Consider the following 11,858-nt stretch of genomic DNA (forward strand, 5'->3'; position numbering starts at 1 on the left):
TAATCAAAGCAAATTATTGAACAGAAAAACAAAAGAATCATAAGACAGTAAATTAATTTGAGCCGCAAGGGAATTAATATGGGAAAAGTAATCCGTAACGACGGTTATTTTAATGATTACGGCGGCAGAAGTTTACTTTAACAAATGATTTATTAATGATCTTATTAAAAGGAAATAGGTAGTACCCACGGTACCCATTATGATGAGGTCTCCCGTTAAAAAAATATAATAGACAATCGGGTTACTAGTCTCTCCATTATAAATTATCGGTGTTTACAGTAAGCGAGCTTTAACACTTTCACAACTATGTAGTGTGGGTATGTACTTACCTGAAGGTAATTGATTGCAGGAAATCCATTCATAAGTGGAAACAAAAACAACGGTCGAGTAATAAAACTTTAATTACATTTTGTAACAATTTTCAGTTTTTAAGTGTTAAAGTTTTTCTTCTTCTTCTTTTTCATCGGCTCCAAACCGCTCGAATATTCTGATGTAGTCAAACTGAGAGATTTGATAGGGCGTTTCATTCTAGGTCTTAATAGTTCATGATTGTCTCTAAAAAGAATTAAAAAATTTTATGTTTTTACTAAGACACTTTATTGAAGTTTTAGAAAACTTTGACAACATTTCAGTATTTTATAATTCACTTCTTAATGCATTTTACTGCTTCATCCAGAAATTGTGAACAATACCAAATTTTTGACTAGAAACACTGAAACTTTTAACAACTTTTTGACTCGTTCACCCATTTCCAAGTTGCCTATTCATGTCCTTAATAAAATGACTTTTAGAAAATATCATTTTCTTATACGGTTTTTGAGATATTTTGTATATATTTAAAACTGACTTTTTTGATTTTACAATTTAATTTTTTCTGACGCTAATATTAAGCCTAAGTCAATGCTTAGTAGAGGTAAGGTGGTGAAAAACAGATTTTTTTGTTAAAATTAACTTTACTCAATTACTTGCAAATTTGAAACATTCAGTATGGTCACATCACAGGACCGTAGAACTAAGTAACTGCGACTAAGTTGTCCAGTTTGGCCGCTAGAGATAGTGTCAAAGTTGGTTATTAAGGGTCATCAAGGAGTAAAAATAATAAGTATTTTGGCTACCTTAAGTTCTAAGGAACCCTCAAGAAATGATTATTAATATGACCCTTAATTTCGTCCATTTTAATAAATATCTCAAAAACTGTCCAATTGACAAACTTCAAATTTTTGACAGAAAGAAGATCTGTCCACTAATCAAACATACAAGATGATCTACTAAAACTAAACTTTTACCAACTTGGTGTAATTTTGTAGTTTAATATTAACCTAAAAATGACTGTTTGAAGCACATTTTTGGAATCCTCATTAAATTTCCTATCCGATAAACTAAAAAACACTACAAAATTTTGTACAGTCAGGGAGAAAAGCGGTGTCAAAATTTGATCTGTCTGAAACACAGTTGGAAAGAACAGTCAGAGACAAAATCGCCTGTTAAACCCACTTGGGGTGAGAAAATGACTGTTTTAAGCACATTTTTGGAAACCTTATTAAATTTCCTATCCAATAACCTAAAAAAACACTACAAAATTTGATACAGTCAGGGAGAAAAGCGGTGTCAAAGTTTGAGCTGCCAGAAAGACAGTTGGAAAGGACAGTCAGGGACAAAATCGCCTGAAAAACCCACTTGGAGTGAGAAAATAACTGTTTTAAGCACATTTTTGGAATCTTCATTAAATTTCCTATCCAATAAACTAAAAAAAAACACTACAAAATTTGATAGTCAGAGAGAAAAGCGGTGTCAAAGTTTGAGCTGCCAGAAACACAGTTGGAAAGAACAGTCACAGACAAAATCGCCTGAAAAACCCACTTGGAGCGAGAAAATGATTGTTTTAAGCACATTTTTGGAATCCTCATTAAATTTCCTATCCAATAACCTAAAAAAACACTACAAAATTTGATACAGTCAGGGAGAAAAGCGGTGTCAAAGTTTGAGCTGCCAGAAAGACAGTTGGAAAGGACAGTCAGGGACAAAATCGCCTGAAAAACCCACTTGGAGTGAGAAAATAACTGTTTTAAGCACATTTTTGGAATCCTCATTAAATTTCCTATCCGATAAACTAAAAAACACTACAAAATTTTGTACAGTCAGGGAGAAAAGCGGTGTCAAAATTTGATCTGTCTGAAACACAGTTGGAAAGAACAGTCAGAGACAAAATCGCCTGTTAAACCCACTTGGGGTGAGAAAATGACTGTTTTAAGCACATTTTTGGAAACCTTATTAAATTTCCTATCCAATAACCTAAAAAAACACTACAAAATTTGATACAGTCAGGGAGAAAAGCGGTGTCAAAGTTTGAGCTGCCAGAAAGACAGTTGGAAAGGACAGTCAGGGACAAAATCGCCTGAAAAACCCACTTGGAGTGAGAAAATAACTGTTTTAAGCACATTTTTGGAATCCTCATTAAATTTCCTATCCAATAAACTAAAAAAAAACACTACAAAATTTGATAGTCAGAGAGAAAAGCGGTGTCAAAGTTTGAGCTGCCAGAAACACAGTTGGAAAGAACAGTCACAGACAAAATCGCCTGAAAAACCCACTTGGAGCGAGAAAATGATTGTTTTAAGCACATTTTTGGAATCCTCATTAAATTTCCTATCCAATAACCTAAAAAAACACTACAAAATTTGATACAGTCAGGGAGAAAAGCGGTGTCAAAGTTTGAGCTGCCAGAAACACAGTTGGAAAGAACAGTCACAGACAAAATCGCCTGAAAACCCCACTTGGAGCGAGAAAATGATTGTTTTAAGCACATTTTTGGAATCCTCATTAAATTTCCTATCCAATAAACTAAAAAAAAAAACACTACAAAATTTGATAGTCAGAGAGAAAAGCGGTGTCAAAGTTTGAGCTGCCAGAAACACAGTTGGAAAGAACAGTCAGAGACAAAATCGCCTGTTAAACCCACTTGGGGTGAGAAAATGACTGTTTTAAGCACATTTTTGGAATCCTCATTAAATTTCCTATCCGATAAACTAAAAAACACTACAAAATTTTGTACAGTCAGGGAGAAAAGCGGTGTCAAAATTTGATCTGTCTGAAACACAGTTGGAAAGAACAGTCTGAGACAAAATCACCTGTTAAACCCGCTTGGGGTGAGAAAATGACTGTTTTAAGCACATTTTTGGAAACCTTATTAAATTTCCTATCCAATAACCTAAAAAAACACTACAAAATTTGATAGTCAGAGAGAAAAGCGGTGTCAAAGTTTGAGCTGCCAGAAACACAGTTGGAAAGAACAGTCACAGACAAAATCGCCTGAAAAACCCACTTGGAGCGAGAAAATGATTGTTTTAAGCACATTTTTGGAATCCTCATTAAATTTCCTATCCAATAACCTAAAAAAACACTACAAAATTTGATAGTCAGAGAGAAAAGCGGTGTCAAAGTTTGAGCTGCCAGAAACACAGTTGGAAAGAACAGTCACAGACAAAATCGCCTGAAAAACCCACTTGGAGCGAGAAAATGATTGTTTTAAGCACATTTTTGGAATCCTCATTAAATTTCCTATCCAATAACCTAAAAAAACACTACAAAATTTGATACAGTCAGGGAGAAAAGCGGTGTCAAAGTTTGAGCTGCCAGAAAGACAGTTGGAAAGGACAGTCAGGGACAAAATCGCCTGAAAAACCCACTTGGAGTGAGAAAATAACTGTTTTAAGCACATTTTTGGAATCCTCATTAAATTTCCTATCCGATAAACTAAAAAACACTACAAAATTTTGTACAGTCAGGGAGAAAAGCGGTGTCAAAATTTGATCTGTCTGAAACACAGTTGGAAAGAACAGTCTGAGACAAAATCACCTGTTAAACCCGCTTGGGGTGAGAAAATGACTGTTTTAAGCACATTTTTGGAAACCTTATTAAATTTCCTATCCAATAACCTAAAAAAACACTACAAAATTTGATACAGTCAGGGAGAAAAGCGGTGTCAAAGTTTGAGCTGCCAGAAAGACAGTTGAAAAGGACAGTCAGGGACAAAATCGCCTGAAAAACCCACTTGGAGTGAGAAAATAACTGTTTTAAGCACATTTTTGGAATCCTCATTAAATTTCCTATCCAATAAACTAAAAAAAAAAACACTACAAAATTTGATAGTCAGAGAGAAAAGCGGTGTCAAAGTTTGAGCTGCCAGAAACACAGTTGGAAAGAACAGTCAGAGACAAAATCGCCTGTTAAACCCACTTGGGGTGAGAAAATGACTGTTTTAAGCACATTTTTGGAAACCTTATTAAATTTCCTATCCAATAACCTAAAAAAACACTACAAAATTTGATACAGTCAGGGAGAAAAGCGGTGTCAAAGTTTGAGCTGCCAGAAAGACAGTTGGAAAGGACAGTCAGGGACAAAATCGCCTGAAAAACTCACTTGGAGTGAGAAAATAACTGTTTTAAGCACATTTTTGGAATCCTCATTGAATTTCCTATCCAATAAACTAAAAAAAAACACTACAAAATTTGATAGTCAGAGAGAAAAGCGGTGTCAAAGTTTGAGCTGCCAGAAACACAGTTGGAAAGAACAGTCACAGACAAAATCGCCTGAAAAACCCACTTGGAGCGAGAAAATGATTGTTTTAAGCACATTTTTGGAATCCTCATTAAATTTCCTATCTAAAAACCAAACAAAATACTACTTTCGCAGTCACTTTTGTATTAAAGCTTTTACACTACAAAGAACAAATTATAATTTTTAGAACTAGACTGCCGGTGTGTAGATCAAAAAATATTGCATTTAAAAGCATGCTAACTTCTTTAAGTTAAACTCTCCATTACAGGTTGTCAGATCAAAAGTAAACTGAATCAATCCGATCAGTGATACATGACACCAGGTGGCCAAAACATCCCCGAACTGTTTGTGGGTTAATCGATTTAATGAAGATAAATATAATCAATTAACGGTCCCTTATTTGTCGATTGATTAAATTAAATCCAAACTTGAAAAATTATTTTTTTCCGAAAACGCCACTTTCATTCGGTCCCGAACAAGTGCAAATTTTTTTCCATTTATATAAATTCAGCCGAGATTTCACGTAACGAGGTAATTAAGCGAGCTTAAACAGATAATGTAATTTCAATGCGGCGGAATCGCAGGTGTAAGTGGCTCATAATTAATCTTTTGTGTTTCATAATGGGACACATCCGATCCACATTTCGAATTAAAGTAATAAGAAAGAACGCATTAGTAACGGGACGGGAGACTACGATAATTTACTCTTCTTTCAGGGATATTATGTGTACCGGCGAGTCCTTTGTTAAGGTTAATGCGATTTGGTTTTGAAGCGGGTTAGTTCGCGCCAGTGCAGATGTCCATGAAATATTGTTGAAACGCGACAACCTGATGAATATTTAATTTTGTTTGTCAAATCTTAAGGGGGTCTCATGTGACATACATCTAATTATGTTTCCACAAAAAAATTATGACAACTTTATTAATAAATTAGTTTAGGTGGTGGCTTACTAATGACTTTCCTAATTACCTCCGAAACTCAAGCGTAATGAAAAAAATCCATCTGCCGTTTGAGATCAAATTCGTAATTAAAAAATATTGTTTCAACTGGAAACGAATCCCCTTGATTGACCGTAGTATCTGGGTAGGCTTAACGTAAAAGGTAATAAAGCGGTAATTAATCTAATAGAGGCGAGGCGCGCATTTTTTACCGAAATCCGCCAAACTATTAATCACGTGGATTCATTAATAACGTGTACGGGGCACGATTATCGAAGAATGGCTTGGCGGCCTGGAAGTCAAAAAAAGCCGCTCGCAGCAGTTGAAAAATGCCGCCACTTTGTGGGAAGATCCTATTGCTGGTAATTAGGGTTAGAAGCTACTGGTTTAAAAAATAAGCTTTGTGCCTTTATATTTTAATAACTCGGATTAAGCCGTCGTTCGTTATTAGCGATTATACGCGGAATTTTATTGCCGGCTACGACAAAACGCTAAGGCGATTGATGATGGCTTTAAGGGGGGTAATTTAAACTGGATGGCTGTTGTAAGTACCTGCATATCACTGCATCGATTATTAGCTAAATTAACCAAGCTTCTTTGATATTGCTTAAAATTAATTTGCATTACTTACAACTTAAATTTTTGACTTGTATGAGATTGAAATGAATTGAAATTTGAACTCACTCATGATTGGCCAGTTTCCTATTAAGGTTCTTCTGTTCCACTTTAGTTGCTTGACCTCTAGCAATTCGAGCCACCGCAGTAGGCGATTCCTGTAAACCAAAACTAGTGACGTAATGTCCCACGTTCACTTTCTTCAAATCAAAAATTGCTCTCATCTTTTGGGGAAATCCGCTATAAAACCTTGACCATGATGAATATGCTGCAAACAAATTGATACCCTGATTGAAACCTTAAATTTTCTAAAATACGCACCAAGACAAGCCTTTTTGTGCAAGCCTTTATCCTTGGAAATTACAGTTTCGTATCTCCTCTGTAGAGCTATGGTGGCTTTTTCCTGATCCCGTTCCTCCATAAAATCTTTAAAATTCTTCATCATTGTTGTCGTGTCACATTCTTTTAGGCTGGAATTTTGATGTTAAACTTGTGTTGAACAAAGACAACACTTCACTTACAACACTTTATGTTCCTGCAGCCTGCTAATGTAGTCTTGTTCCTCATGAGTGAGGAAAATGACAGCGGAACCAAACTTTCCAGCTCTGCCAGTTCGGCCCACTCTATGCAAATAATCGTCATCAGATTGAGGCCCTGTATATTGTACTATACAATCTGCTTCGGGAACGTCAATTCCTCGAGATGCAACATCCTAAGATATGTATATTAATTGTGTTAAACTATTGATATGAGTGAGTCAAATTAGCTTGAAAACAATTACTATTTTAACGGCTTTTGTCACAAAAACTAAAAACAATATCAAGCAAAAATAGATCATAACATCATTCACTATTTACAATTATGCCAAACTATCGATTTTCCTAATTTGTTACCACATTTCAGCAGCATTGCCAACCTTTAGTACATTGGTTGTACCTTTATTGCTTTACAATTTTGTTGCTAACCTAAGTTGAATCGTTGAATCAGCCTTTACCCATGTTACAAGGGTAATTTTTCCATTTTTTCCCACTTTTCAAATTCATAATTTGACACCGCTTTTCTCCCTGAATGTATCTGATTTTGTAGTGTTTTTTATGCCATTAGATAGAAAGTTTATTGAGGATTCCAAAAATGTGCTTAAAACTGTCATTTTCTCACTCCAACTATGTTTTATATGCGATTTTGCCTTTGAATGTCCTTTCAAACTGTCTTTTTGGAAATTCATACTTTGGCACCGCTTTTCTCCCTGACTGTATCTGATTTTGTAGTGTTTTTTATGCCATTAGATAGAAAGTTTAATGAGGATTCCAAAAATGTGCTTAAAACTGTCATTTTCTCACTCCAACTATGTTTTATATGCGATTTTGCCTTTGAATGTCCTTTCAAACTGTCTTTTTGGAAATTCATACTTTGGCACCGCTTTTCTCCCTGACTGTATCTGATTGGGTAGTGTTTTTTATGCCATTAGATAGAAAGTTTAATGAGGATTCCAAAAATGTGCTTAACACTGTCATTTTCTCACTCCAACTATGTTTTATATGCGATTTTGCCTTTGAATGTCCTTTCAAACTGTCTTTTTGGAAATTCATACTTTGGCACCGCTTTTCTCCCTGACTGTATCTGATTTTGTAGTGTTTTTTATGCCATTAGATAGAAAGTTTAATGAGGATTCCAAAAATGTGCTTAAAATTGTAATTTTCTCACTCCAACTATGTTTTATAGGCGATTTTGCCTTTGAATGTCCTTTCAAACTGTCTTTTTGGAAATTCATACTTTGGCACCGCTTTTCTCCCTGACTGTATCTGATTTTGTAGTTTTTTTTATGCCATTAGATAGAAAGTTTAATGAGGATTCCAAAAATGTGCTTAAAATTGTCATTTTCTCACTCCAACTATGTTTTATATGCGATTTTGCCTTTGAATGTCTTTTTGGAAATTCATCCAAATTTATGCAACATATTACCAAAGTGTAATTAAAGTTCCAACTTCGGCTACACCATCAAAAGAGCCACACCAATTACAAATACTATAGAAGGGCATTCAGCAAACGGAAACCAATCCCAATGTGGGTAGAAAATTATTACGACGAATGATTAAATTTAACAATAAATGGTTAATTTCTCGATAATTCGTTCCGATCGTATCCGAATTCCCATTCAATCCAAAATCACCGCGGTTATCTCGATTGTACCGACTCCGCGGGAAATCCCCGACCGATCAAATTGTTAAATACCTTTCAAGTTTAACGGCCAAAATCATTAGTATTTCATACCGTAGGGTCTTATTCACTACACAGATAAGGTAGCAGTCACCCGCAGCTAAACAGATGTAGATACAGAACCTAACAAAATGTTTGAAATAAATTAAAAAACTCACCGTGCAAATTAAAATCCCTTTCTTAGCTGTGCGGAATCCACTAAACACAGTTTTCCGTTCCTGCTGGCTCATGTTTCCATGCAGCCTGAACAACTCCACGTCCAGTACTACCTCCTCATCGTCACTATCGTCCAACTCCACCTCATCCAATAGCAATACATGTCCTTGCTTTAATTTTCCTTTATTAATTGGCATTTTCAACAGACATTTACTAAACAACTCATGGTGGAAATCCACCATTTGACTGGTGGCCATAAACACAATAGTTTTGCAATTCTGTTTTGCTTTAGAGATCAAAAATGCAGACAACATAACCAGACGGTGTTTAATGAAAGTCAGAAGAAACTCCTGCTTTACAGTATTAGGAATCACCATGTGATCAGGATTGACTGATTCCGATTCGTCTAAAGCGTCAATATACACGTGATTGGTCATTGTAAAATCAGCCAATTCTGCTATTCCTTTAGTTAAAGTTGCTGATAGTAGTAGAGTTTGTCTAGATTTGTTTGGGGGAGTGGCTTGTTTAGTTTCAGGTTTATTTTGACCTTTCAGCATTGCTAAAGGATCATAAGATGAGTTTGTTTTAAGATGGTCTAGTTCTTCAACCAATCTACAAGAAAACTCCCAATTACTATTTTTAACAAATCTAGAGTTTGACAACTTTTATCTTAGCAAGAACAAATTTGACCTGACCTAACCTAAATAAACTTTAAACCAGATTGCTACAACCAATACATTTATAAAACTGAATTCAACCTAACTTACCTTACAATATCCTTCTTAAAACCCATATCCAATAGTCTGTCAGCCTCATCCAAAACCAAACAATTAACATGTTTCCCATTAAATGCAGCTGTGTGCAAAATATGATCCAATAATCTACCAGGAGTACCAATCAGCACATGTACACCTCTCCTCAATTTGTCTTTCTCTGTTTTCCTATTCTCACCCCCACATAAATGACCGGTAATAATCCACTGGAAGGACTGTAAAAAAAATGTAAATCTAGTAAATCTGTCAGAGAAATGTGTACAACACTTACATTCAGTTTAGTAAACAGTTCATGAGTTTGCATTGCCAATTCCCTGGTTGGCACAACTATTATAGCTTGTATACCATCAGACCTTTGAATTTTTGGTGTAACATTTATTAAGCTGTTCAGTATGGGGACTGCATAGGTCAATGTTTTCCCAGACCCTGTTTGAGACCTTATCTAAATGGAAACACATTACCTGCCATAACTGTTCAACTTTATTGAGTACAACTTACCAAACAATTTTGTCCTGACAAAATGACTGGAATAGCTCTCTCCTGGACATTAGTCAGTATAGTAAAATCATTTTTGGTTAAATTAGATAACAAATGAGGGTGGAGTTCCAGTTTATCAAACTTTTTCCCAGCACTAAACACTTTTTCAGTGAGAGAAGCACCCTTTATTTTAGTATTAATGTGCACACTCTTGTATTTCTCAGAAAACAATGAATGGGTTGGTTTCTTAAATGTTGTGGTTGCTTCTTCACTCTGTGTAGAAGTGTTGTTATTTTTCTGTTCTTTTTTGCGCTTTCTCCTGACTAATGTTGCAGGTTCTGGTGCAAGTTTAAAGTTTTCTTTAGGTTGCTCATTTATTAGCTTTTTCTTAGAAAATTTGTTAGCTTTTACAGTAGTTTTCAAAGCTTTTTTTAGTGGTTTGGTGGTCTCCTTTGTGCTAGTTGCTGCTTGGGGTGTGCTGGACTTGTTTTTGACTCTTGCTATAGGAGCACTTTTCTCACCTTTCTTACCTGGTTTGGTAAATTTAAACTCAAATGTGGTCATTGTAGTATGAAGCACTTAAATGATATTACTTAAAAGATTAATATGCCCTAAGGGGACATGATTGTAACAATAAATTAAAGAAATATGGTTATTTCAACAGGATAAACAAAATAAACTTAACCAAACAAAATTTGTTAGGTTAGGTTAGGAGTGAGAGCATGTACCTCTTCTTTTTACGAAAAAGCGAGTATTACGTCAAGAGCATGGTCACGTGACCGCTTAATAACTGAAAGGAATCTTTTCTTGACCTACTGTCAGTTGATTACATTCAAATTGTGAATTTAAAAATGTATCAACTACTGTACGTTCAATAAAAAACAATATATCCAGTAAATACTTGTATAAAGTTAAAAAACAAATTTAAAATCGATTGTTAATAGAAAAGAAGAGGATACTAATCTGTCATCTATATCCTAACCTAACTTTCTTAACTCTGGGTTGTCAAAACAGGTGACGTGTATTTAAAAACGAAGTCCAACTTATGTTATTAATTTTTACTTTACAAAAGGTAAATTAAACAACCAAAACTACATTATGGCTTTAATGACTATGATAGCCAGGGTGGCTGACGGCCTACCCCTAGCAGCGACAATGCAAGAAGACGAACAGGTGAGTTTTGACTGAAATGACTAGGACAAACCTAAATTATACTTGTTTTCACTCCAGACAGGTAGAAATATTATGGATTACCAAAATCAAGCCAAACTGCTGTTTCGAAAACTTTCCCCACAGTCTCCTTCTAGATGCACAATTGAAACTGGCCCTTATTTATTCCAGTAAGTTGTTGGCACTCTTAAAAACACATTTAACAATTTTGCTCTGTTTCATAGTTATTTAATTGAATTTGATGTGTGTTACTTGGTATTGTGTGAGAAAACTTTCTCTAAAAGGCTCGCATACTCATACTTAGAAGATATAGCCCAAGAATTTCATTCCCAGTATGGACGCAAAGTGAACACAGTTACAAGGCCTTACACTTTTATTGAATTTGATACCTACATTCAAAAAGCCAAGAAACAGTTTAGTGACTCCAGGTCTAGAAGGAATTTAAATGTTATAAACAACCAGTTACAGGATGTTCAAAGGATTATGGTGCAAAACATTGATGATGTGTTGCAGAGAGGAACAGTGTTGTCAGGTAAGTTTTTTTATGTTTTGTTACTTATTTGAATAAGGTGTTTGTAGAATTGGACACTAAGACACAGAATTTATCAATGTTAACACAAAAATACAAAAAGGATGCCACATATTTAAATACTAAGTCTATGTATGTTAAAGCTGCTATTGGTGGTATTGTTGTTTTAGTGTTTTTCCTGTATTTTTGGGTGTTGTAAGTTAACTGCTAGGTAATTAAGTGTCTAAAAGTGTAAATAATTGATTTTTTCTCCCTCTGGGAAACTTTGGGCTAAGGTAACCATTTTTTAATTCAAATAAATGTTAATATAGTTACTCCATAAATAATATTAAATAGATTGTGTTGGTATTTAAGTCCTCCAGTTACAAACATATTTATTGTCAGTGTAAGTGGTTAATAAACATTTTATTTATTTAAAAAGGGGT

General features: G+C 34.9%; 2 protein-coding genes across 2 annotated transcripts; one reads left to right on the forward strand and one right to left on the reverse strand.

The window, feature by feature from the left end:
* Window positions 1-385: 385 nt before the first annotated feature.
* LOC145734331 (putative ATP-dependent RNA helicase CG8611) lies at window positions 386-10,444 on the reverse strand. The gene is made up of 8 exons (XM_081987630.1): window positions 9,756-10,444; window positions 9,529-9,699; window positions 9,252-9,472; window positions 8,487-9,096; window positions 6,633-6,823; window positions 6,433-6,581; window positions 6,181-6,379; window positions 386-555 (listed from the first exon to the last, which is right to left on the reverse strand). Exons 1-8 carry the CDS (start codon window positions 10,296-10,298, stop codon window positions 429-431), a joined length of 2,211 nt encoding a protein of 736 aa, XP_081843756.1. The 5' UTR covers window positions 10,299-10,444; the 3' UTR covers window positions 386-428.
* Window positions 10,445-10,727: 283 nt separating this feature from the next.
* Sec22 (vesicle-trafficking protein SEC22) lies at window positions 10,728-11,853 on the forward strand. The gene is made up of 4 exons (XM_081987636.1): window positions 10,728-10,907; window positions 10,965-11,074; window positions 11,129-11,436; window positions 11,484-11,853. Exons 1-4 carry the CDS (start codon window positions 10,833-10,835, stop codon window positions 11,630-11,632), a joined length of 642 nt encoding a protein of 213 aa, XP_081843762.1. The 5' UTR covers window positions 10,728-10,832; the 3' UTR covers window positions 11,633-11,853.
* Window positions 11,854-11,858: the final 5 nt, after the last annotated feature.

This window comes from Ips typographus, linkage group LG9, assembly GCF_016097725.1.
Source record: "Ips typographus isolate SLU linkage group LG9, UJ_Ityp_2.0, whole genome shotgun sequence".
Lineage (NCBI taxonomy): Eukaryota > Metazoa > Arthropoda > Insecta > Coleoptera > Curculionidae > Ips > Ips typographus.

Bases quoted from the DNA above. Each gene is read 5' to 3' on its own strand.
- LOC145734331 (XM_081987630.1), bottom strand. From the start codon at position 10,298: ATGACCACATTTGAGTTTAAATTTACCAAACCAGGTAAGAAAGGTGAG. The intron at 9,097-9,251 runs GTAAGTTAGGTT...GTTTTCTTGTAG, and splicing joins TTTAAGAAGGATATTGTAAG to ATTGGTTGAAGAACTAGACC. The intron at 556-6,180 runs GTGAGTTCAAAT...AATTCTTTTTAG, and splicing joins AGGAAACTGGCCAATCATGA to AGACAATCATGAACTATTAA.
- Sec22 (XM_081987636.1), top strand. From the start codon at position 10,833: ATGGCTTTAATGACTATGATAGCCAGGGTGGCTGACGGCCTACCCCTA. The intron at 10,908-10,964 runs GTGAGTTTTGAC...TTTTCACTCCAG, and splicing joins CAATGCAAGAAGACGAACAG to ACAGGTAGAAATATTATGGA. The intron at 11,075-11,128 runs GTAAGTTGTTGG...TCTGTTTCATAG, and splicing joins ACTGGCCCTTATTTATTCCA to TTATTTAATTGAATTTGATG.